The sequence below is a fragment of the Pyrus communis genome, chromosome 15, assembly GCF_963583255.1.
Source record: "Pyrus communis chromosome 15, drPyrComm1.1, whole genome shotgun sequence".
NCBI lineage: Eukaryota > Viridiplantae > Streptophyta > Magnoliopsida > Rosales > Rosaceae > Pyrus > Pyrus communis.
In genome coordinates this window covers 1,586,571-1,613,529 of record NC_084817.1, presented here as the reverse complement: position 1 = coordinate 1,613,529, position 26,959 = coordinate 1,586,571, and the positions used below count along the sequence as shown (strand labels likewise).

The 26,959-nt window shown below is 36.1% G+C and overlaps 3 protein-coding genes and 1 pseudogene across 3 annotated transcripts; 3 read left to right on the top strand and 1 right to left on the bottom strand.

Annotated features, from left to right (window-relative positions):
- The first annotated feature begins 11,070 nt into the window (after nucleotides 1–11,070).
- On the top strand, nucleotides 11,071–12,720 carry LOC137718812 (peroxidase 9-like). The gene is made up of 4 exons (XM_068458349.1): nucleotides 11,071–11,331; nucleotides 11,416–11,607; nucleotides 11,745–11,910; nucleotides 12,371–12,720. Exons 1-4 carry the CDS (start codon nucleotides 11,071–11,073, stop codon nucleotides 12,718–12,720), a joined length of 969 nt encoding a protein of 322 aa, XP_068314450.1.
- Nucleotides 12,721–13,770: 1,050 nt separating this feature from the next.
- Nucleotides 13,771–14,285, top strand: LOC137717378 (basic blue protein-like). The gene is made up of 2 exons (XM_068456737.1): nucleotides 13,771–13,954; nucleotides 14,080–14,285. Exons 1-2 carry the CDS (start codon nucleotides 13,771–13,773, stop codon nucleotides 14,283–14,285), a joined length of 390 nt encoding a protein of 129 aa, XP_068312838.1.
- A 1,726-nt stretch (nucleotides 14,286–16,011) lies between these two features.
- LOC137718609 (large ribosomal subunit protein bL31c-like) lies at nucleotides 16,012–16,656 on the top strand (annotated as a pseudogene).
- A 463-nt stretch (nucleotides 16,657–17,119) lies between these two features.
- Nucleotides 17,120–17,408, bottom strand: LOC137717276 (defensin-like protein 19). Its single transcript, XM_068456585.1, has one exon. The coding sequence runs from the start codon at nucleotides 17,406–17,408 to the stop codon at nucleotides 17,229–17,231; it is 180 nt and encodes a 59-aa protein (XP_068312686.1). The 3' UTR covers nucleotides 17,120–17,228.
- Between the last annotated feature and the right edge of the window lie 9,551 nt (nucleotides 17,409–26,959).

Below are 26,959 nucleotides of genomic sequence, written 5' to 3'. Positions count from 1 at the left end.
ACCATATTAATTCAATAAAATAATAAATTATGTTTGGCCTACGGCTCTTTGGTCCCCTCGGTTGGAGATGGTTTTTTGACACAGGACTCTATTTGGCCTATGGTCCTTTGGCCCCCTCGGTTAGAGATGGTATGAAATATGACATGACACTATTCATTAAAATATATTTTATTATAGGGTTAAAGGAAGCTCTCTGATCCTCATTCAGTTAGAGATGACCTAATATCTTCAGACCAGCACAAGATCTAGGGTTTCCGCTTCAGCCATGGAGATGAAGATAATCACTGTAAGGATAATGGGTGGACCCACCAAAGGTACTATTCTTCTTATGATTTTTAATATTTTCCTTCAATTTTTGTTATTTAATTTTTAAGAAAACTAATGAAAAGAGTTTGAAAATTTTGAGTTTTAACGATAAGGGCAAAATAAATGGTAAAGTGAATAGTACCATGATTGACTTTTTAATGTAAAAATATGATTTTTCGTTAAAGTGAACAATACTGTAAATTTTTTTTTTTTATTAAAACTCCCTTAATTTTTCTGATTTTTGTTGCTTTTGATTTTCTGAACAGAGAGTAGATTTTGACCTCTTTCATCATTACTCTGAAAGCATTGTTCCCATTGGCCGGTCAAGCCATGGTACTCCAACCCATTTGAGCTTGTAAAAAGATTGCCATTTGTTTCTGGCTATTAACTTTTAGCTTATGGATTTCAGCTTTTCAATCTTTAACCAAAATCCAATCAAAGAATTGAATGGTTGATTTTATGTTACATATTCACAATTTAGCTCAAATCTATTTGGTTGGTTTCTATGAAGATAAAGAATTCGCACTTTACGTGTCCTTCATTTCCAAGTCTTTTAGATTAGTTATGGGAAAGTTTCTAGTTATTAAGGGTATAATAGTATTCTTCTATCAACTTTTGATTATACTTATCATTAATTTAAAAAAGTGATGTTATTCTCACCCTAATGTCTTATCCTTCCATCCATCTTTTAATGAAAATTTTAATTACAAATTTGTCCATTTACAAAAAAAAAAACTGATAAGGACATTAATTATCTTGTTTTGCTTAATTAAAAAAAAAAAACAGATTGGGCATGGGAGAGAATTTGTCTACCTTAAACCCTAACTCATATTTTCATCTCTTTTCATCCAAAGAAAGTAAAAAAATAGCAATGGACTTAGAATATGACTTTTGCATTGAATAGGTAGAAGATGACGCTTCTCTAGAAGAGGTAGAAGATTATGTTTCCATTGAAAATGTAGAAGAATAATTTGTGCGTAGGTCATTTGAATTTGTCCATCGTATTTTTAAATTTGTCATTGTCAAATTCTTTTGAATTTGGATACCTCTGTCGTTTCCATTTGAATTTGCAGACCTTAGTGATTTTCATTTACATATTATTTGTTATATTTTTTGAGAGACAATTTTATAATTTTATATGTACTTATATATTAAAGGTTATTTTGGGAATAATAGTGGGTGGAAAAATAGCATTTTAATTTTTTAACTTTTTAAAGGTAGGTGGGATTATAACGTGGGTGGAAAAATAAGACAATGGGTGGGTCTAGTAGCTCTCAATTAAAATCATGGTTATAAATTCTATATGGAGTCCAAATTGTGGTTATTTTTCCAAATTTCCCCATTCTTCTTCGCCATTGTTGTTCACGAAATGGTAAAAAGGGTGAGTGAAGAGATTGATTGGGAAGCCGGTGAATCCATGGATGGGAATGGAGAAGCAGAAATGGTCCTTGCTGGTTCTGGCACTCTTCTCTCTTTTCCGCCATAGTTTTCTTCATAAGAGACGCGTTCGATTAATGCAGCTAGCGCGAACTGTGGCATTCGTTTCGGTGATGGAAGTGACAGTACACCTGACGTAGTCCACTCCGCGGCCGGTCGAGCAGCCCGGAGCGGCGGACCAAACCCTCTGGATATCATGAAGTCCAAGCTGGTTCTCTTGGTCTCCCACGAGCTCTCCCTTTCCGGTAAACATCTATAATTTTCTCGGAAAATCGGAAAGCAATGGGAAAAGTGGAAAATAGAAAAAGCCTATTTATTTTATTTTATTTGATCTTCCCTCTTTTTTGATGAACTGTAAAAAAAAAAAAAAAGGAACAGGATCCCATTGTTGTTGATGGAGCTGCCGTTCTTGCTGAGACGAGTGGGGGCGGAGGTTGTTTGGATAAAGGAACCAGAAACCGGAGGAGGACGACGACGTGGTTTACAAATTGGAGAACAAAATGCTGGACCGGGGAGTGAAGGTGTCATCTCTTTCTGTATATTACTTCAATTTCCAATCATTGGTTGTTCGAACATTACGTTGCAATGATATGCTCACTTGTGCTTTATGCTCTGACATTGCTTGGCTGCTCAAAAATGTATAGCGATATGAAAAACATGTTAATGGTTTCGCTGGAGTTTTGCTAAATTGGAATTTAAGTGTACACATTTCATTTATATATGTTACGGTTTCTGTTGGCATTCGACTTGGAGTAAACAAAATTTTTCATACAATAAGTTTTTTTATATTGTGTTTTTGTTTGGGGTGGGGTGGATACCTGTAATTGAATGAATGCAAGTTGTTCATATTGGATTTTAAACGCGGCACAAATTCAAGTTGAACATTTAGGGTTTTTTTTTATCGTAAACAATATCAAAGCAGAAGGGAATACAATATCAAATCTCGAAACGAAGTCAAAACAAAATTTTCTTAAGTTTTAGCATCACAAGATCGTTTCCATGATCAACACACTCGGTGATAGTATTAAAGAAAATACACACAACATAATGTAACATGCTTCATATATAAACTAATATCATTCAAGCAATCCAAACTGACATTCATGTCTTAAAACCAAAAAAATCTACGCTAAAAATTGAAATACTAAATGAGCTACAAGGAAACACAATTGCTGATATGTGAGACTCTATTCTTCAAAACGCCCCCTCACGAGTGGCACCACACAGCGTCTCACCTCAAGGGAATCTAATTCCTGCATTGGCAATGATCAAATATTTGACGTCAAAATGATATAAAATCATTACAAAAACTTCAATGGATCATCCAACCAGTCAATGTTCTCTCTAAAATGGAATAAAATCATCAGGAATTAATGTGATTTCAGAAATTGACCCTGACGATGAGTTGAAATACACAAGCATGGTTAGCTATAAAAAAAAAAATACACAAGCATAGAAGAATAAGGAATATTTTCAACAATAATTTATTCAATAAATGTGATAATTAGTTATGGAAATATCATATGGCATTTGGAGAAGCAAATCAAAACTTACTAATTGAATGCGTAATAGGCTCAATGTTGTATATATAAATGGATTTGTAATGTGGTTTTGCATTTGCAGTTGATAGTGAAAGGTTAAGGTTGCATATATAGTTCGTTTGTGGATCGATCAAAGATCGATGGCAGTTGGAATGAAAAAAGTTTTGGTGATTAGAATCGGCCTTTTTGTCAGCTGTTTGCTGCTCCAATGCGAAGAAGTTGATGGAAGAGAATATATAGTGGGGGATGAGTCGGATGACTAAAGATGGAGCCCTGATGCTAACTTAACCCAGTGGACTGAGGGCAAGAAGTTTTGAACTTAATTAGTAAATTAATTAAAATTGTAGAAATCAGTTTGATCAAATCTTTAAAAGTCTTAGACGTTTAGTCTAAGAAATCCAAAAACCAAGCATATCGATCAAAATGCCACAAATTATTCATGCGTTGTATGGTAAACAAACTGAGTTTTATTTTTTCTTGGATAATGGCCAGAGTGTGAAATTAACAAATTCTGATTGTTGAAATAATTGAAATGATTGACATATTTATTAAATATTGGTGACGCTAGCAATCAATTATTGACTTCATATTTATAAAATCAGAAAACTGACCATTTTAACATTAAACGTGTACAAATAGTAAGATACAAAATGCTGCTAAAAATGTCTCGACTAAAAGGGCCTTTTTAAAAATTTTAAAATTATATATTTAAATATTTTTTAAATATGTCAAAAACATGTATAAAATACGTATATTTTATATTAATTATTAAAAATGTATCAAAATTGTGACGATTTCTCCGTAATTCCTCCTTGTGTATGTGAATTAACTATTATGCCCTTGTAGGTAAGTGGTATGGACGTGTTTATATCGCTTTTATTTTATTCCTCACTATCGCTTTTAAATTGTACACGTTCTTGTGAGAGTACGAGAATTTTTATCAGTTTGAAAATACTATTTCAGATAGATTTTCGATTCTCTTTTCTGTACAAAATTTAAACCCTATCCTTGGTTTTCTTTAAAGCCAACCCGTGCACTCCCCATTATGTCAATCCCTCACCAATCAACTCCCTCAAATCTCTCACCAATACCATCCATTCCCTCCTTACGACACCCAATCAGAAAAGCAAAAGCAAAAGCTCTTTCTCTCTCTCTCTTCCTTTTCTCTCTCCTTCCCGAAGCTCTCTTTCTCTGCAACTACCATGAATGAGCACCAAAGCTCATAAATTGAGCTTAAAAACCTCACCATTACGTTCATCTCATCTTCACGAACTCAACCATACCAACCAACCTTAGTTTGACTGAGTTTTGGACGTCGAACTTGGAAGGTCCGAACTCAATGAGTTTGAGTTCATCAATTTTCAGGCCGAGTTAAGGAGTTTTGAAGGTCGAGGAAGCTTTCCCACAACTTCCCGAGACCTCTAGGACAATTTTGAAGTAGCTTGGACGTCGAAACAACTGAGTTTCGAGGAGTTCACTTTTGGCCAGAAATTTCGAGGTGATTTCCGACCACCTCCGTCCACCTTTTGGACTCCAATGAGGTATAACACGATTATACTCTTTATAAGCTTCAAATCCATATAAAGTAGGTCGAAAATAGTTGAGAAATGAAGAAGTTATGCAAGTTTGAAATTTTTCCAGAAACCGGCGAGATTTGAGTTGCAGACTACGGCGCTGGTGGCGGAGGATTGCGGCGGACGACGGAGCTCGTCGGAGAAGATAAGGGATATTCCGTCAAAGTTGACGGAATATTCTAACGGTGTCAGGTAACGCCGTTAATGTCTGTTAAGGTTCTAACAGAATATTCCTAACGGCGCCAGTTAAATTGATGGTACGTGCCTACGCATGGGGGGCGCGTGTGGGGTCCAAAAATTTATCTGAAAATTTATATAGGTTCGTGAGGTTGAGTAGATCTATTTCATGTATTTAAACCCTAGGTTTGAGCAAACTATTGGGGTTTTTATTTAAGTTTCCGTATATGTGCTTTAATTAATCCTATTATAGTTATTTCACATATAGGGGAAACATATCCCGAAGACGTATGGGGCCAGGCTAGACTCGGGGGCTACGACCTTGCGACGTATTTGTGAGTGGGCATTTTATTTTACAGCTATACATATTTATAGTTTTCCTAAATACGTAGTTACTTCACTTTTATGCTTATACTATCAAGTATTCGTTATTGTGATATTAAATGTGATAAATGCTGCTATATGGTTGGGATATTACTGTCATGACATTCATACATATTTGTTCATGCTCATTCTGCTGCACCAGTGTCAGTATTCGTCCCAAGGCCTGGGCCAGTCCTTCACGTGTATGTTCACATCTCACCGTTCGCTCATCTTGGATCCAAGTTAGGTGCCTGTCCTATCGGGCATATTGCATTAGGCAATCCAACTTCTATGTGACCGTGCTTCTGCACCAGCCTTCACGTGATCGTAGTATTAGAGCGTATTGATTAAACTCGGTCCTGTTTGTATTAGAGATTATCTGTTCGAACTTGTGTGTCAGTTTAGATGGATGATCACTTAGCTATACTTGATTATCATATGATGTTTATTACTGTGGCATTGATATATCATGAATTGGCATATTTTCTGGTTATATTGTTGTTTACATACCTACGTAGTATGTTTTAAGGAAACTATACTTGTTTTACAGCGAGGGGTTACTATATTCCAAAATAAAGGTTTTCGTATAAGCATTGTTTTGCTGATCCCCTCAATTTTATTTTTCGCCCCTCCAGGACCTAGATAGTTGTACTCTTTGTGGCATTTGAGGAATCTCGGCAGTTCTGACATTCTCTTTGGTTTAGAAGTATGAACTTATCCAATGTTGTGTAATAGATGTACTTAGCTACTTTGACTACTCTACGGTAGTCGTACTGTTTATCATGCTCTGAATAATTGTAGTGGGTTATTCCCACGATTGTGCACTCTTTCACTGTTTAGTATAATTAGTTCTAATTAGTTTTAAATTTATCCACTTTTTCACATCACTTACCCTTATGGTTACATTACCTCACGGTGATGGCCAGCATGCTTCGACCTTCCTAAGTTGGGGGTGTGTCAAAAGTAACATGTATTAAATTTGTATGGTACATGTGTATTATACGTATAGGCATATTAAAAACGTGCAATTTAATGAATTATCATGCATTTATGTGTGAGAGCAAAGGGATTACCCAAGGTTAGAGAGAAGAGAAAAATAAAGAGCTACTTTAGTGAGATTATAGACACTAAAGTAAGAGTTAATTTTAGTGAGAACACACTAAAGTAAGAGTTAATTATCTTTATACTTTTATTATTTAAGATAATGTAAGAAACTATTGTTGTTACCCTGAAAAGAAAAAAAAAATCATGAACAAGGGCAAAAAACAATACAGCTCCAATTATTTCTTCGTATTAAAGCATCTCTCTTGTATGACATAATTAACAATGGAGCATGCCTGATAATTAAATTGCATCATGTTTGTAGCTATATATATAGTTACTCTACATGGACTGTAAGTTTCATTCCATTTTCACAATAAGGAGAATGATGGCTCGTTTGGATGCGCTTTTAATATGACTGAAAGCACTTTTAGAAAAAATATTTTTGAGTTTCAAAAGCACTTAAAGTGTTTTTTGCAAGAAGCACTTTAAATGCTTTTTTCAGGATTTACTTGCATCTTTACTAATGATTGGTTCTAAAAATATTTTTACCAAAAGATCTTTCAGTCATTTCAAAAGAACATCCAAACGAGCTCTGATAAGGTGTAAAGTAGATTGTGCCCTTCTTCAATACATCATGATCGTTTCTTGAAGTGTATAGGTTTATTAATTTTCAAAACTCCACGTTGAGACGAAAGTGAAAATAAATAGATTGAACGATGATTTAAGTACGACTGGATGATGATCAGTAGTGTGATACCGATCTTTCCCTATTCCAATTTATTTACTTTATTTGAGCAACCACTATTAATTTCAAATATCTTTCAATTTAGATTTTAAATTATTGATTACAAGTGTTTAAATATGAATTATAATAGATTTTGCTCGAAAAAATATTTTGGAAGAATAGGAAGATGATGGTTTGTTGTTATGGTAAGAGGAATAAAAGAAAAATTAACAAACGTAAATGAAAGTATGGATCGGTATGATGGTAGCGACTCATTAGGAAATTAGTCGCTAAATTTATAGCGACTATAATTGCGAACAATCGGTAACAAAGTACCGATTCTCGAACAAATAATTGTCCAATACCGTAGCCACAATGAGATCGGGATCTTTAGGGTATGTTTGGTATCCAATTTGAAAATTTTTATCATTTCTCAAAACATTTCTTAAAAACATTTCTTGAAAACAATTTTCTTTAAGACTAAAAAACTTGATTGGTTTGCGATTTAAATTTTTTAAATCTTATGACTTAAACTAGACAAATAGATCTAAAAAAAGGGGGTCGTAGGAGAGGGAGACAGATGAGAGAGGAGGAAAGAAAGGAAGAGATGATTGAAGGAAAGAGAAAGAAGAGAGAGGATTCGACGAGATAGAGAGGAAGATGAGTGAGAGAAAGAACCGAGAGAATGAAGAGAGCGGATTGGAGAAGAGATGAAAAAGGTAAAAAAAAAAAAGAGAGAGAAAGAAGAAGAGAGAGAGAGAGAGAGGGAGGGAAAAGAAATGAGTGAGTTTAAGTTTAAAAACTCTAAAAACTTACTTTTTATGTTTTTAGATAATAGTATATTTTTGAGTTAGTTTTGAGTTCAATTTTTGAAAATAATCCTACCAAAACAAGTTTTTTAGGCGTAAAACCTGAAAATTGTTTTTTATTTTAAAAAGTTAGATTCAAGTAGAGTATCAAACAGACCCTTATATTTGAAAACGGTTTTCAAAATATATTGAATTAGTAAACAAACCAGGTAATAAAAAAATAGTAATATGCGCACGCGCAGATAGAATAAACTTGGGGAATCGGATGCATGAACACAAATTGAAAAGCAAATTAAATTGTCGGTCGGTCCTTTTAATTACCCAAAACATTACACAAATTGTCATTATAAATAATTTTCAAATTAAATCCAAAATATAACAAACTCCTAAAATCTTGTAAAAGATCTTGTTAATTAATGTTCTATTAGTTCAATACTAGCATTTGACTGTGTATGAACACATTTTTTTTTAGAAAATGAGGAGAGGGGAGAGAGAGAGAGTGAGAGAGAGAGAGAACGAGGGAGAAGTGGGAGGTTTTTGTTTTTTGTTTTTTTTTTAATTTTTTAATTTTATTTTTAATATTGAAGATATTTTAAAATCACATGTAGGTGAAATTTCAATAAAAAACAGTAAAATTTGAACGTATGAAATTACATTATTGCCTATCATTTTTTTGTGTGATAGAAGACTAAGTAGTATTTTCATCATCTTTTGGTTGACAAAGAGAATTTCATTAATTAATAAAGATATTTAAGAAAAAAAACAAATAAACTATATCTATAATAACAAAAAGAAAAAACCTTGAATTGTGGGTGCAAAAAAGACGATGGTACTTTTTAACCCAAAAAACCAAACGGTGATGTTTTAAACATACCGATTTACTCTAAATGATATTACATACATGATATATTTCTAATCTCTAATATTAGAAAGTCACAAGGTTTCACCAAAATATTTGGACTTAAAAGCCCCTCAAACAATTAAATTCAAAACCAGCCCAAAGAATACAAAAGAATATGCAGGGGTAATTTTTTTAAAGAAAAAAAAATTCGTTTCATTAAAAAATTAAAATCAGGGAGCGGTTGAGCAGGAGTAGAAACCGCAGTTTAAAAAATAAAAATTAAAAACCTTAAAATAAATCAAACTCCATATTAATACCAATTTTGATCTTGTAGTTTACCAAATGCTGTAACGCAAGAACAAATATTATTTTTTTCTTTCATTTCTTGGCAAATCGATGGTAATCATGGTATGCAACTTAAGTAGTCGTAGAGGGGCATTTCAATTCTTATACAAAGTTGCAGAACCATGATTTTAAACCAATGAAGAGATGATAAAGAAATTCTCATATTTTGGTTAGTAACGGTATATTCATTTACGATTGTTCACAGATTCAATTTCACATACATACCCAAGTACTATTACAATTCTATTCACTATCTGGGATTGATTGGACAAGGATGGATTTCAGATTTTTCTCTTTACTTTGTAATCATATGGAATTTGATTTATTTTAATCTTGGTCTACATGTTATAGTTGAAGGTTTGCTTGATGTAGCAGAAAAGTATGTTGAAAAGGCATGAATTTTCTTTCCGATATGCTTTAGTTTGTAAAAAGAAGGCATAGTCAAATTTGCTGGAAGAATCCAAAGCCTCTCGCTTTGATTGGTGGGTTTTTGAATTTTCGAAGGAATGAAATGGGATTGTTTAGGAATGTTTTAATTGGGGGGTGTGCACAGGTCAAATAAAACATTTAAAATAGGGCACATCCATCTGAGTTGGCTGCGAAATGAGACTCAGCCAACTCAGATGACGTGTTTCAGAGAGTTAGCGGCATTTAAAATAGGGCTAGTAATGGACAGAGGTCAAATTTTGAAATAGGCCACAGAGAAATTCAGGTGAGAAGATTTGAAATCATCAAAAGATGCTTTGTTCATCTTCTTAATCCATTGATTAAACTTAACTAATTACAATATTCTACAACAGTTTATTTGAAAACAAACATTTAGAAATTGGAAAGGCGTGACAAATGATTTCATGCCCTTTTTTGCTTCCTCCTTTGAGATATTCCACCATTGTTAAAACAACTTAAAAGACTCAAGTAATTAAAACGATATTAATTCTATTGGGAAACAAACATTTTAATTTTTATTACGAAAATTAAAATTACATTTTGGAGAGAAATGTCTTTAGATGACCAAAATGCATCGTATGTCATAGCACAGCGTTGAGTTTAAATTGTGACGTCATTCCCTTTGCAAAAAAATATTATGGGTCCAAATCAGAATTCGGACAGCAAATTTACAAACTCTCACTCTATCATTTTGCCTTCTAACGGTCAATTTCCTTCTTAACCCATTTGGCCATTTGTTTAACGTAATTAGTTTTCTTACTAGCATCTCAAAATGGAGCTTTCACTTTCTTTATCTTATTATTTTAAGTTCTTGAGTTCACACTAGTTACCGTGTGGTTTGTTCTATGTACATGCAAATCTCAGCTGGCAGACGTACAAACGTAGGTTTTATGTATATAGCAGTCGAACCCTAATCATCGTGATTGAATCAATCAAACTTACCTGAAATCACAAATATGAAACCATTTCGAGGAATTGTGCTGTCATGTAGTCATGTTGTTCATCTTCTGCAAAACTGTAGATCCAGTGGTATCCGGTTCAAATTTGAAACTACTTCCACTTTTAGTCTGTTTAGCTGCTAATGGCATTTTCATAGGTCACCCTCATCTATACCCTAAACCCAATATTCAAACCGCGTTGGGATTTTGCCCAGCGTAAGAAACAGTGAGGAAACTTCGTACCTATGCCTAAAATGGGATTTTACCCTCATTAAGGCAATAGTACATATTGATTGATTAAAGTGATGCAAACTCTATGGCCAAAAGTGGAGAAAAATAAAATGTCAGAGAAATATTCTTCCCTGGAGCAGGTGACTCCAGAGACAGACAATGTGAACAGCTCTTTTTCCACAGCAGTAGGTGGGAGTGGTCCCATTTCTTCCATTAGTTCACCTCTATAAATTAACTAGTCACCATGCACTGAGAGTAAACCATACACTCAAAGCCTTGAACTTGAATTATCAATGGCAGTCTTCAGAGGAACATTGTTAGGTCTTGTAGTTGTGACACTGGTGGTATCAGCCACGCTCTCCGCCTCTCACCTGGATGGTTTCAACTTTGGGTCGGGTGGGTCTCAGACTCACGATCTTTTCCCACAATTCTATCAATCGTCGTGCCCTCAGGTTAACGACATTGTCATCTCCGTATTACAACGGGCCATCAAGAAGAATCCCCGGGTGGCAGCCTTTCTGATAAGGCTTCACTTCCATGATTGCTTTGCTCAGGTTCGTTTTGATCAAAACTTACTTTGAAATGTATAATAAAATATGCATGGCTAAGGCTAAACATATGATATGATTGGATGACAGGGCTGTGACGCCTCGGTGCTACTAGACAACAGCACGACTATAATAAGCGAAAAGGGGGCAGAACCAAACGTTAATTCTCTGAGAGGATTTGAAGTAATAGACGAGATGAAGGCCAAGCTAGAAGAAGCATGTCCCCTGACTGTGTCATGTGCTGACATTGTTGCTCTTGCTGCTAGGGGATCCACTGTACTAGTAAGCAAACTAATTACACCCTCAAATGTCGGTTTATAAATAGAAGAACAAACGTATGTTACATAGCCCAAACTATTACTTGATTAATTTACTAATAAGTGATCAACTTGGTTGGTGTATGTGGTGTAATGGAACAGAGCGGTGGACCTGATTGGGTGTTGCCGCTAGGAAGAAGGGACTCCAAAACTGCAAGTTTTGAAAGCTCAAACAGAGACATTCCAGCACCACTACCCGATCTCTCAGCCCTCATAACCGCCTTCGAGCGTCAGGGTCTTGACGAAACTGACCTTGTTGCCCTCTCAGGTACCCAATAATTACTTTATTTTCTCCTTTGTTATCACATTATTTGCAAGGGATCCTTTAAACTTGGTACGTTCTTTTGATTTTCCCTCGACTTTCAAATTAGTTTTGAGCTTTCTAATATTTTGAAACGTGCCAATTTGTCCCATGTTGTCAAATGGGTTAAAAATTTCCAGCAAAATGAGGGTTATTTTTGTCTATTCCAGTGGGAAAAGTTAGTAATTTGATGAATTTTACGATTAGGCACACATATTCAAAACTAACGAGGCTCGATAACAAACTGAAAGTCGAGGGGCAAAGTGAAAGATGGTTATGAAAGAGTGAAAATGTTTAAGTTTTTGTTAGGATGTCACACTATTATTAGTAGAGTAAAATTATGTTTCATGAACCACGATGGCCTAAACGCGGTACAAATTCAAGATGAACATTTATGGTTTTTTTGTTATGAACAATATCAATGCAGGAGGGCATACAATTGGGTTCGCTAAGTGTTCGTTCGTCAGGCAGACTCGGAAATCAGTTTGCCCAAGAAGAGGTGGCGACAACACACCTGCTCCCTTGGACTTTGTTTCCCCTACAAGGCTCGACAACAGCTACTTCAAGCTTATACTTGGGGGACATGGACTTCTCCCTTCAGACCAAGTACTTCTTACTGGGAACAGAAGGCAGGCAGCTGAGCTGGTGAAAACCTATGCAGCTAATGAGAGCTTATTCTTTCAGCAGTTTGCTAAGTCCATGGTTAAGATGGGGAACATTAGTCCTCTTACTGGGTTCGAGGGACAAGTCCGAAAGAATTGTCGTCGCGTTAATTAAGTAATTAACTAGCTAAATTAAGTTTATGTATATGCTTAAACTAAAAGAGACCACTTTCTTAACTTTCTTAATTTCACATTTTTAATTTCTTCTGGGGTTAAACTTTTAGCTTTAATGCTGCAAAGGTTCCAGATAAACGAAAAGTAAAACACTTATCTTAATCATTTGTACCTTCTTTCTTCATGGTTGATGCCTTTCCCAGGAACATACATATTCTTGTTTAAAAAAAAAAAAAAAAAAAAAACCAAAGTATGCTTCTTTGTTCGTTCTCAAAGGACAACATTTTACGTGTTTGCACTCTTGATGGTGAAATGATCAGTAGTAAAAAATAAACTCTTGCACGATGAAATTTTGGGTGTCCAAATACACCTTGTCGCGCAAAAACCTTTTTCACTAATGAAATTTTAAAACTCACTGCGCAATGTATATGAAAAAATAAATAGAATAAAAACTTTGTGCCAAGTACCAACATAATGTACGTAACATGCTTCATATAAACCGATATCATCTAAGCAATCAAAACCAACATTCATGTTCTAAAACTAAAAAATTTAGACTAAAAAATGAAAAACTAAATGAACTACCAGGAAACAGCACAATTGTCGATAGATAAGACTCTCTTCCCCAAAACGCCCTCTCACGAGTGGCACCACACGGTGTCTCACGGGAAACCAATTCCCACATTGGCAACAATTAAGTATTTGACTCAAAATGGTATAAAATCATTACAAAATTTTCAATGGATTATCCACCCATTCAATGATATACCTCTAAAATGATACAAAATCATCATCAGAAATTGACCCGATTATGAGTTGAAATACACAAGCATAGAAGAATAAGGAATATATATTTTCAATAATTATTCAATAAATGTGAAAATTAGTTATGGAAATATATATCGATCATATGGCATTTGGAGGAGCAAATCAAAACGTACGAATTGAATGCGTAATAGGCTCAATATTGTATATATAAGTTGTTTTGTGTTCGGGGTTGATAGAGAAAGGTCAAGGTTATATATATAGTTTGTCTGTGGATCGATCAAAGATGGCAGTTGGAATGAACAAAATTTTGGTGATTGGAATCGGCCTTTTTGTCAGTTGTTTGCTGCTCCGATGCGAAGAAGTTGATGGAAAAGAATATATAGTGGGGGATGAGGAAAGATGGAGCCCTGATGCTAACTTAACCCAGTGGACTGAGGACAAGAAGTTCAAGGCTGGAGATGTTTTGGGTAATTAAAATGGCTGACTAACACTTTGGTTTTCTTTTCAATTCGTGTTCATGCATCCTCAAATATTACTATATTTGATTAGCAGCTGGTTTGTTTACTAATTCAATATTGTATTTTGAAAACAGTTTTCGAATATAAAGATCCCCTTCTCATGGTAGCTGCTGTACGGGACAAATATTTGTTCGACAAGTGTGAGTTATATGCCGGCGTGATAAAACTATACACGTCAGGAAACGATCATGCAGTATTGGAGAAGGGCACAATCTACTTCGCACCATATCCGTCTCCCTACTGTGAAAATGGAATGAAACTTACAGTTCATGTGGAGTAACTATATATATATATATATATATATATATATATATAGTTATAAACATGATGCAGTTTATCAGGCTCCACTGTGAATTATGTTTATCAGGCTCCATTGTTAACTATGTCATACAAAAGAGATGCTATAATATGAGGAAATAATTGGAGCTGTATTGTTTTTAGATTTTGGAGTTTTTTCTCTCTTATCTCTAACCTCGGGTAACCCTCTTGCTCTCACACATAGATGCATGAGACTCCTAAATTTGCACATTTTTAAAACTCCAATATACTTTACACGTATAACACACGTACTACGCATTTAAATCTGCATTTGGGAGGCTAAAATGTCCTCAAATAGCCAAAATTCATGGTATGTCATAACAAAATAGTGAGTTTGAACCGTGGTATCGTTCTCTTTACAAAAAAGTATCATAGGCCTAAATCAGAGCACGAACACCAAATTTACATATTCCCACTGCATCCTTTTGCCTTCCGACAGTCCATTTTCTTTTCAATCCATTTGGCCAATTGTTCTGCATCATTATTTTTCTTGCTAGCATCGTAAAATGGAGCCTTTCACTTTTAAGTGCTCGAGTTCACACGAGTTACCGTGTGGGTTGTTCGATGTCCTCGCAATCGCAGCTGGCAGAAGATACTGCCCAAACGTAGGTTTTCTGTATATAGCAGTCGAACCTTAATCATGGTGATTGAATCAATCACACTTACCTGCAGAAATCACAAATATGAAACAAATATTCGTATCAATCTTATATGTCATTTCAAGGAGTTGTGCTGTCATCTAGTCATCTTGCTCATCTTCTGCGAAACTATTTCCAGTTTTAGTCTGATTAGCTGCTAATGGCATTTTCACACCCTCATCTATACCCTAAACCCAATATTTAAACCGCGTTGGGGTTTTGCCCAGCGTAAGAAACAGTGAGGAAACTTCGTACGTATGAAATGCGATTTTACCCAATTTAAGGCAATATTACATATTGATTGATTAAAGTGATGCAAACTCTCTACAGCCAAAAGTGGAGAAAAATCAAATGTTAGAGAAATATTCTTCCTTGGAGCAGGTGACACCAGAGACAAGAAGTTCCACAATGTGAACAGCTTTTTATCCACAGTAGTAGGTGGGAGTGCACCGTATACCCATGCAGTGAGAGTAAACTATACACTCAAAGCCTTGGACTTGAATTATTAATGGCAGTCTTCAGAGGAACTTTCTTAGGTCTTGTAGTTCTGACATTCTCGCTCTTGCTGCTAGGGGATCCATTGTACTAGTAAGCAAACTAATGACACCCTCAACTGTCGGTTTATATGTAAGGAACGAACGTATGTTCATAGGTCGAATGAGAAATGAACCAAGAAATTTATATTGTTTCAAGTCTCCATCCTGCTTGGCATATTTTGAACGAGAAAGTTCTTCAGGTCACAACGCTCACACTACATAGTTGTTCGACCAAGATCATCGAGTGAGACCAAAATACAGAAGGTCGCCTCTGGTAGGTTGCTTTTTTCCAATTTTTCTTTCTTAGTCGTAAGATCAGATCCCACCGCCTTCAATCTCTCCAATTGGGCTTCAGTCCAGTTGAACTATTTTGTTTGCCGAACAGCCCATTTAATTTTCTAGCTTAAAATTTAGTCCAAAACCAAGCCCAAACCATTCAGGGGCAATTCAGTAAATTTGGATGAAAGAACCACATAAAACCTCATCTTCTCCGTCGTTTGTCAAACACACAGAAATGGCGCTCAATCTAAACACCTCATTCCTCCATGGAACACCCTTCCCCACGCTCCTCCCTCCCAAGAAGGTAAATTTACCCAAAGAACCTCGTATATATCTCTTCGTATATTACCAAATGAATTTGTTAAATGATTATTTCCGTCTTTTCCAGGTCTGCGGCGGCGGTGGGTCGTCGGCGGGGAATTGCCGCTCTGTGGTGACGTGGTGACGTGCAGGAAGAAGGAGATACACCCGCAGTTCCACGAGGACGCGAAGGTGTACTGCAAGGGGGAGCTGGTGATGACGACGGGTGGGACCCAGAAGGAGTACGTGGTGGACGTGTGGTCGGGCAACCACCCCTTCTACCTCGGAAACCGGTCGGGCATGCTCGTCGACGACGACCAGGTCGAGAAGTTCAGGAAGAAGTACGGCGAGCTCACCCAGATCATGGAGATTCCTATCCTCAAGGGAGAGATTATTCTGCCCTCCCGCCGCAAAGCCGCCGCCGGTAAAGGCGGCAAGAAGAAGTAGAAAAGGCCAATGCTTTGCTTACTCAATGTAAGATTTTAGGTGAAGCATGAAAATTGAGTAGAATTCAGTGCCTAATCTGTGTTTATTACCTTAATATCTGCCTTTTTGCTAATTTAATTTACATAATTACATTGTGGAGCTGTGTAATGTTGAGAAAATGATTCATCAAATTGTGGGTTAGTTCGAGTTGCACTTCTTGTAAATTAGAGTAGTTTAAAATATCGCTTGTCCTAAAGAAATGAAGCCAAACTAATGCCAGTTACCCTTTTGGGTGACTTTAGTTGAGAATGTAACTGGCAAGTGATGTGCACATTTCTGATTAACTAGCAAGTAATTTGCTCCAGTTCGGTTTACTGCACTATTTTTTATAACGCGAATATGTGGTCGATATTCTTCACAATGCTAATACTTCGAGCTTGTAGTTGTTGATGAGCGATCCATATGTTTGTCGATATTTTGTCTAGTAAAATTGACTGCAGTTTTTGAGAAGTGCAGTTAATCGTATTAGAGAAGTAAAGTTAGAACCTCTCTGTTTATCGGATTCATTCATAAGATGGTTAGTAGAAGTAGTTCTGCAGCAGTATTATTATTTAGTGAGTAGTACTAGGCTTGCTTTGCAGCTTTTGTTTACATTTATATAACTGGATACATGTCGAAGCTTGAAGTTGAAGATACTGCTGCCTGCTGCTGTTCGTTGATCGTGAATCAACATCTGAAGTAGCAGAAGCAAGCAACTCCTGGGAATTGAGCGTGACAAGCTCCGTGCAAAGCACCTTCCCAGTTTCTGCATTGACTGTTGCAGTTTCCGGTGTTTGCGCAAAACCCTGACCATGTTTTGCTCCGCCTTTGGCAGATTCTTTGCTTCCACCATTGCCACCTCTGCATCTCACAAGTCACAAACAAAATCATATATAGAATTTGAGTACGAATCATACATTATAGACCAAATAATGTAGATTAGATCAGCTTGAACATGTCTTTGAAGTCCATCTTCAACATGATAAACATGGACAGAGGATTGCGCAACGAATTCGGCTGCATCTGGTCGAATTCAAATCTTGTTTGTCATTGTTTTGGCGATGTTCGTATATTTCGACTGCGTTGATTTTCTGCAACTTAAGCCAGTCCAAACATTGTATAGTTACGACAGCAAATGTGGAGAGTGCCAGCAGGACTATGCGTGGATTATCTGAATTTTTTTTCTTCTGATAGTCGATCGCTTGGTAGTTATCAATCTCGTCATGGTGCATATCGTTTATTACAATGATATGCTCTTAGGTTCATCAATCATGTTGTCCACCACTTATATTGTAACATGTGGATTAGTAATAGCAGTGGGTAATTATGTGATATGTTATGATGTGTGGATAAATTACTATGTGATGGTCGCACTAAAAATTGGGAGTTGGATTCTCGCCCTTCTTTTCCCTTCCCCTCCTCTTTCAGTTTCCTCTTCTTCTTTCTCTCTCTACAAAGAAGGTCAAACAAGATGATGATATGACTTAATCTTGAGCGTTCAAATAGAAGAGGAGAGGAAAATGGGATGGGAGAGAATTCATATCCAAAAAAAATAAATTGTAGGGATCATCATAAGAGGGAACAGGTTGAACAAAAGATTAATATATTTGTTTTTTGGGTATGGTTTCAATCCTATATATCATTCAATATTACTAGTGTTTTAGCCGTTAAATTTAATTTCTATAACTATTTTAAATCTTGTATTTTTAATCTCAATCATATCCCTGCCTTCTCCTATGAAAGGGTCCCAGTAGAGGATAGAAGCATCTCTCCGAAACAGGTTATTTGTTGGGTCTTAAAGCCATCGAGGCTTCTTGATCGAGCCATTGCAAGAGGATTCATCGAAGCCGTTGCAATGGGGGTGTGTCTTTTTAATTAATTTAGGTGCTTTTGGTGAAAGTTCATGTGGCAAAATATGTAATCACGAAAAGTTTCAGAAAAAAGATGGAAAACCATGCATCTTGTTAGGCATGCATGCTTGTTGATGTGTGTCCCGTGGCTTTTGATCAAAAGCGCACAACTTCAACCGAGTGCTCATGTAACAGTTCGCTTGCCTCTTTATTATTGTGTTTAGAAAGAATATGGTTGAAGATTATCTAATTGAGGATGCACATATAAAAATATGTGTTAGGAAAATATAAAGGGGAAAGAATTTTAGAGATTTGATTTAATTAGAAAAATTATTTTGAGTTAGATTTAATTAGGGATTTTATATTGTTATTTTGAATAGTTATGAGTCATCTAACACATTCAATTGTAAAGTTTTTCTCAAGTAATAAGTTAATTTTGAATGGTGTGCTCCACCATCTATCCTTAGTCTCTTTTCGCTTGATTTAAATGAATTTAATGTATATTAAAAACAAACAAAAGTGGCCATTCAGTACTATATCTGATGGTATTTTTCTTCACTTGAAAGTAAGAGGTACCGTTTTCTCGACACACAAAAAAATTTCTTGTCAAAGAGTCCCTTTCATCCTAAATTTTTGATAACGAGAATTATTTCTATGCATGCATCTCATCATCGGAGGGAAATTAATACCAATTATTAGACTACATTACATTACATTATCGGAAGGGAAGAATCACATAATTATTTGTTTAACAAAGAAAAATTTGACTTAAAATTATTTAAAATATCAATAAACGCCACATTGGGATTATTGCTATCACTTACTGGGACTAGGATTTTTTTCCCCTTCTATTTTTATCCCCTTTTCTCATACTTTGATTTTTGTCATATTGTCTTACTGGATTAGAGTCATGTGTCCTGGGTCGGGTCATACTGGAGTGGAGTCTACTTACCCATTCATAGAAAAAAAAAAAAAAAAAAAAAAAAGTAGTCACCTTCACATGTAAGTGAGAGATTTTAGGTTCGATTTTTGCCAGACAAATTTGAGTTACATTATTACTAGATAATTTTGAGGCTAAGCTCATCATCTCCCGTGTAAATAATATCATTTGTCATAAAAAAAAAATTAAGGAAATTATAAACTCAGACTATGATATTCCAAGATCTACCTATAAAATGGGCGACAAATCGGTCTCTCGAAAAGACAGACACAAGATTCTCTCATACTTTCTCTTCCTCGCTAATATTTCCCGGAAAATTTTCCATTTTCTCTGTCCGTAATTCCTTGCCTAAATTATCTCTCAAGCCACCCAAACCCTCTATAAATACACCCTCTTCATGCTCTTCAGTCTTCACTCTCATCGCCACAGCGGTCTCCGTCGAGCGTTCACACAAAACGCACAACCACCGTGGCCATCGCCTAGATCATTTCATTTTTTTCTCTCCAAAACATGGATACATACAAGGCAGCGTTCGATTACATGGCGGCCGAGAAAGCCATTGCCATGCGTAAGTACCGCCGCCAACAGAAGTTCAAATCCGTTCTGACGGCGTGCGCCGCCGTCTCTCCTCTCATCTTCGCCCTCTCCCGTTCTCTTCCGTCCGCCTACCAACTCTCCGACATTTCCCGCCAAGTTCACGCCGTCTTTGACAACCAGTTTTACGTTTTCTCGCTCATCATGGCGCTCCTCGCCGCCATTTACGCTATGGCCTGCCAACACGACGAAGAGTCCGCCCGATCACCGGATGTATACGAGGAGTTCGCCTTCAACAGAGTGTATTGCCGGAGCGTCGTCGTCAATGGCGGAGATAACGGCGGTGTGTGTTCAGAAACAGAGAAGACGCCGTCTTTTCCAGAAACAGAGTCGAAGGCAGATGAGGAGTCTAAAAATGCAGTGGTGCTATTGCCGTCGGTTGAACGCCGCGAAACGGTTACAGAAACGGAAAGTCGTTACGTCCCTCCGGTTCCTGCAATTACTATGGAGAGTGCTGACGCTGCATTGGTGGAGAAGGAGAAGCGGTACATGAGAACACAATCGGAGAGGTTTAAGAAGAAGATAAGTAGTACTAAAAGAGTTATACGGCGATCGGAGACGGATATTTACCGGAAAACTAAGAGCTTCGGCGGGGAAGAGGCTGCGAGACGGTTGGGGTCCGTGGAGGTGTTGGACGACGAGGAGTTCAACCGGAAAATACAGGAATTTATTGTGAAAAACAAGATGAAGCAGAAGAAAGAGTATGAGAATGAAAGGGTGGAGAGGGAGAGGGAGAGGCGGAGGAAGGAGAAGGAAGACGAAGAGCGGCGGAGGACGGAGGAGTTTAACTGGAAAATAAAGAAGTTCATTGAAGATAAGAAGCAGATTCAGAAAGAAGAGAAGAAGCAAGAGGAAGAAGATGAAGGGAGGAGGAGAAGAACAGAGGGCGGTTACGTTCGCATGGCTTCTTTTACCTCTGCAGTAATTCATTGAGGCTCCTTTTACATTAGCAGTAATTAGTATTTTAATGTGATACAAGTATTAGCTTTCAAGAGTTCTTAGTACACGGATGCACATTATTATCACTGTCTTTAATCTTAATATTACAATTAAATAAAACAATAGTGTCATGCTTACTATCTATTTGTAAATAAAATTGAAATCAAGTTGGGCGTTTTGATATAAATATATACTCGATGTTTAATTTTGTGAAATTTCGCCAATTTTGTTATGTTCCACCTTTTCAGTTAATCTTTTATATTCATGCTCTTTTTGTTAAAGAACTGATACTTCCGATTGCTGATAGACCAAATATTCTGAATGTCATTAAACTAAATTATTATATGCGTTTTCCATGAATATGATGATGAATTAAGAAATGAAATGAATGGAAAGGTGAAATAGTGGTTGTGTTGAATTAGGGTGTATGTACTGTTGTTGTCAACTAGCTTAAGGAGGAAGAAATGAGAGATTTTTCAATATGTTGAGAACACGGTCGGATATACTAAGTGTGGTTGGAAACTTGAAAAAAAAAAATTCAACCAATTGTATTATGGCATTTGATGTACCAGACCGTATTTCCGATATACTGAAAATTTCTTGAAGGGAATGGGAAATTGAAAAGTGCAAAATAATGGTTCCAAAATTCCAATTCCTTTTTGTCAATGATGATGTTGATACGTATTTGCGTTTTGTTTACATGACAAAGAATTGATAATACTCTTCTATATATTCACTTAATAACATTTGTACTCTCATGTGCCTTATAATATACAACATTTTTACAAACCTAGTTTTGAGACGTGACAGAAAAATGGTTTCGCAGCAAAACAATTGGAATCCCAAGCTCTTTGCTATATAATCGTCACATGGATCAGCCAAAAATGACACAAAGATGTGTTGAGAATATGTTGATTTGTTTTTAATTTTCTCTCTCTTCTTAAGAAGGAAATCAATTGGTCATTTCATCATGGCAGTCCATTATTTCAGAAGTCGAGAAGACTCGCAGAGAATAGGGTAATGCTAGGAAGACTAAATTTTGCAAACTAAATGGCATGGAAGTTGATGATTGGATTATTACTAAGTGTTACTTATTTCTTATTGGTGACACATCTTGTAGTTTATAAAGTCTTCCTAGCATTACCCCGGAGAATATGTTGAATTGTTTTTATTTTTTTTTATTTTTAGAACACACGCTATTATCTACACAAAAAGCGAGAGGGATGGATTTAGCCTCATAATGAGCTAGTAATAATGTGGTTTAAATTTGCATTTGGTGAAAATTGAAGAATACTACTAGACCGTAGTACTAAGTAACGACAATATGATGAATGGTTGATTGTCAGGAACATGCTACTTGATAGTATTATTATTATTAAATTATTTTTCTGTTTAAATATATTTTTACGAAAGAGTTAAGGCAACTCGAGCAAAATTTGGCTTAGTTTGTGGCGAATAATGTATTTTGAGGAAAAAAAAGTTTTAAATAAAAATAAAGAGGAAAGAATAAAGCTGGGAAGTGGGCACTTGGAAATCCCTATGGATTGATGACAGTTGTGCCTGTTGTGTTGTGTTGGTATTTGCTTGATGAGGTGGTGAGGAGGGAGGTTTTGTCATTTTTTTCCCGCATGCTTGGAATGTAAGATTAATACGTTTTGCTTCACCAAAACTAAGGGATTAGTCAACTCTTCTGCATGATTTGTGCCATCTTCTTCTCCCTTCGTATGAAGAGATTTTTTTGTGTGTCTAAAATACGAGTATATACGTTACATGTTATTCTATAAATTAAACTATGAATGAGAGTAATTCCCTCATGTCTTCCAATTAGGTCTCTCATGGTTATGTTTACACTAATTGTTTGTATATCTCTTGCAAAGTTACACACATTTTTGCGATTATAATTTTTGAGTTCATTGCGTTTACCAAATCAGCTATTTCAATTTTTAATTGTTATGTGTATTTATGATATAGCATGAAGCTAAAGCATTACAAGCGTAACTCTTTGAAGAATCAGAAGTCTAGAGTCCACCAGTTATGAGAAAAATCTCAAAAAGATTGATTATTGATTGAAAGATGATTACAATACAAAGTGCCCAATGACTTAAATAACCTGTTTACAACACCCTGGAACAACTAAAATTTCTTAGGAATTTAAACGAAAGGAAAACAACATAATTTATTACAGAAGCTCAGCCAAAATCCATCATACATCACATCAAATCAAAGCTTGGACACTAAATCTGCAAATTCTCACTGCGTCTCTTCGTCTTCCATCAGTCCATTTACTCTTCAATCCAGTCGGCCATTTGTTCTATATTAGTTATTAATACATATGGAATTGGAACAGTTTGAGTTTCCCTTTGAAATTTATAATGGCAAATGCTTAAACATCAAGAATCAAATCAACAAGAGACGCCTAGTTAGTCAAGTTCCATTTCCTTACTTCCCTTCTATATTTCTAAAATCTCTAATTATTTCCTTCTCCCATATATTTGTCACATCAATATGGCCCATTTTAATTTCATAAGAGGAAGATGGGAGACAACTGTACACAATGGTCAATTACCATATGAAAACGGCGACGAACCTCAGTGACTGAGCTGTGTGGAATGAAGAGAAGCAAATAACAAAACCCCAGGACAACGATATTATTGATCCGACAAATTAAACACAGAGACAACTGCATTATAAAATCAAATATTTTATCCAAGTTTATACAGCCAAACATTATCCGTTTCAGATCAATAATGTTGGTTTTATTTAACGTTTTGTTGCTGTCTTCAAATAATGAATTCACAGACATGTAAATCGTGTTTTGAAGATGATCTGGGTGGTCCAATATGTTACACAGGTGTCCTGTATCCCAATCATGTAGTATAGAAAAAAATACTTTAATTCCGTGAGTATTTTTCTTGTCGAAGTTAAATTCATAGGGTTAGTGCCATTTGTACGGATGGAGGCCACACAAAATAATTGAAGGAGATGTTTTACTAAACATTTGAAATGTATAACACCACGAGTGTAGGTGGTGCTGGATGGTGGACTTGCTAGCTACTGCCCAGCGAATAAATAAAAACAACTTAAAAAGTCTTGAAAAAGAAAGGAAAATTGTTGTTACGTGCCTTATAATAAACGAGAAAAGCTGCTTATTGCTTTTGGATTTTGGCTTTTGTTGTTCCAGAAGACAAATATCAAGTGGATAAGAGGAAACTGCTTCATTGTAAAGAAGCCTCCCCTCAATGATTAAGTCCTAATAATACGAGTTGTACTAATCCTTCCTCAACTCCACACAAAAACTCTATTTATTTTGTGCAACCACCACTAAATAACAAACTCCTCCTTCTCCTCCCTTTTATTTTTTTCTGCTTCAATAGGTCTCCTAAACCACTCAAAATAAATGAGGGGAGAAAAATAAAAGCAAGTATGTGAGAAAAATGAATTTGGTTAATAGAAATTAAAAGTTCATTTATAGAATAAAACTCATATTCTCTGTATAAATAAACATGTCTTACTTTTTTTTTTTCCAGTTTATTATTAGGCTTAAATATTAAATTGGTCTTTTTGCTTTAACCTTTTAATCAATTTAATCCTCATGTTTTGAATTTTACCTATTTAGTCCTTGTATTTTATATCGTTAGCCAATGTAATCCATTCCGTTATCTTAGCGTTTAAAAATTCATTTTAAAAAATTAAAAACTCTAATTACATAAAGAAATAAACTCCAATTAAAAAAAATGATAAGATTTTTGTCAAAAATTAAAAAGTTCAGATATGAAACAATCTAACAATCTTCATAACCATGAGGGGTAAGGGAGAAGGGAGATCAGGGAAGTGGTGCAGATTGATGTTATGAAGATGGCACGGATGGGGAAAGGGTGATCTACACGTTGTTGGGAACCGTTGGGTGAATATTTACTAATTTACGTGTTCCGGTTACACTAAAAAATCTTTCGAGAGAGAGTGTGGGTGATTGCTAGGATAATTCACGGTAATTGGGTGTTGCCTTGGGTGTGCTCGATGGTGGCGATGCTTTCTTTTACTTTTGAGTTCTTTTGCTTTTCTTATCTTTTATTTTTATTTGTTAACCAATTCGAAACATATTTATAAAAAATTTAACTGGATGAAAAGTATTAAATTGACTAATTTAAGTGAAACACGAGGATTAAATCGGCCAAATTGAAAACACAAGGACCAAATCAACTAAAGAGGTGTATGGACCATTTCAACATTTAAGCCTCCTTATTATTTATCAAACAATTAATCCTCTCAAATTCTTGGTGAAGTAGCCGGTTTATACACATTATTCTGTCTCATATATTTCAGTCAAAACAGGGGATAAAAGTTGGTGATAAAAGAAAATTTAGGGTTTTAAGTAGAAGGCCCCACACTAGATTGCATTAAGTTGGAGAGGCATATGTGGCTAAGTCAACATCATGAACAAGAATGGGTCCTATATATAATCCATGTTCTCAAAACCAAATGCCAAATCTTTATACTAAGATTTTTCAAGTGTCAATGTTACAGATCATGTACATGAATTGTTTTATTAGGTTGTACTTGTTGAATGAGAAATTAGTTAAATCACTTTCAATGTCATTGTCTGAATTTTGAATAACTTATGTAGAGCTAAAAATGATAGGAAAAGTACAACAATAAAGAGTGAATTTAGATGTTTAATTGGTCGCATTGGCGGAAAACAATTATGCCAATACACTATAATGCGATTTTGATCCTCACCGATTCTTCTCCCCTTCAACAATTAACTATTTCGACCTACTAATTTTATCGTTTGAAGAAAAAAAAAAAAAAAAAAAGTAGATGTTGAATTGATGAAGAGCTTTTCAGAGTAGGAGTTTTTTTATTTTTTTATTTTTTATTTTTTTGTGTCCAATACCAAATGGGTTGAGCTTTTTCTCCATGAATTAAGTTGAATTGAAATATTGTTTGGGCCCAAAATAATATTGTTGGGCCGAGTGTAGGTTTGTGCTCGGCCCAAAGCTGTGTCAAAATACTATGGGCTACCTCATGATTCCGGACCATTTAGCAGGGATGGTCGAGTCCTATCGCAAGAAGGAGGAGTCCAGATAAACAAGGAGGGTCGAGGAAGTCCTGATGCAACTAGGATTCTCGACCAGTAATGAATAAAGCCCCGAAGGGGGGTGAGTTCAAAATCCTAGTGGGAATAGGGTCGTTCGAAGCAGAGTCGGAACGAAACAAGGACTCCCAATTCGGGTAGGAGTTTAATTCGATCTCAAGGAGTTGGTGCTATAAATACAAGAAATCATGCAACAATTAAGGACCTTCAATTAACATACAATTGCCCAGCGCAAAACCTCTCAAACATCTTGAGATTTTTCCTTTTCTTTTTCCGCCGACACACCTTCAATTTGGATAAACAGCACTGTGGAGGCAACCGGCAAACACCTTCAGTTTGGATAAACAGCACTGTTGCCGTAGAATCAGCCGACAGATGAGCACCTTCAGTTTGGATAAACAGCACTGCGTCGAGGCCGACTGGTTACCTATCCAAATCTCGGCTGAGAAGGGTTTTCGAATCCTTATTGGCAGGGGTCATCTTATCAGCCCTCTCGGTGAAGTAAGGTGTTACGAGTTACGACATTCGGCGTACCGGACGCCGAGTGATTTTATGATTGGATATTCACAAGTGAGTTTTAGAGTTCGGCATTCTGACGGCCGAACCACGTTCACCATCAAGACGTACATCACCTTTGAATATTTGTGTCCGTATAATCTAGTGTCGATTCGACGTACTTATACTCTTACGAATATAATCACGGTGACCGAATCGGGCGCCGACGATTTGTGAACTTCGCAAAACCAGCAGCCTTGTCTTCAGGCTCTAGAACCCAAAGACCGAGAGTGTTCCTTCCTCGGTTGCAGTCGCAAGATAAAGAAGTCAGTAACGCGTTCAATGCAACATCAACGAATTTTACTCCTCGGCCGAGCTCAGCCGATGAGTTGGCATGCCCCGCATTCAACCGAAGGACGTAGTTAGCTTATTAGTTATTCGGCCTGTGCGCCACGTAAGTTTTTGTAATTTTTAGAGTCAACAAATATATATATATATATATGGA

Excerpts from the sequence above, each read along its gene's own strand:
- LOC137718812 (XM_068458349.1), top strand. The coding sequence starts at position 11,071 with ATGGCAGTCTTCAGAGGAACATTGTTAGGTCTTGTAGTTGTGACACTG. Across the intron at positions 11,332-11,415 it reads TCCATGATTGCTTTGCTCAG|GGCTGTGACGCCTCGGTGCT; the intron begins GTTCGTTTTGAT and ends ATTGGATGACAG. Across the intron at positions 11,608-11,744 it reads CTAGGGGATCCACTGTACTA|AGCGGTGGACCTGATTGGGT; the intron begins GTAAGCAAACTA and ends GTAATGGAACAG.
- LOC137717378 (XM_068456737.1), top strand. The coding sequence starts at position 13,771 with ATGGCAGTTGGAATGAACAAAATTTTGGTGATTGGAATCGGCCTTTTT. Across the intron at positions 13,955-14,079 it reads CAAGGCTGGAGATGTTTTGG|TTTTCGAATATAAAGATCCC; the intron begins GTAATTAAAATG and ends TTTTGAAAACAG.
- LOC137717276 (XM_068456585.1), bottom strand. The coding sequence starts at position 17,408 with ATGCAGAGGTGGCAATGGTGGAAGCAAAGAATCTGCCAAAGGCGGAGC.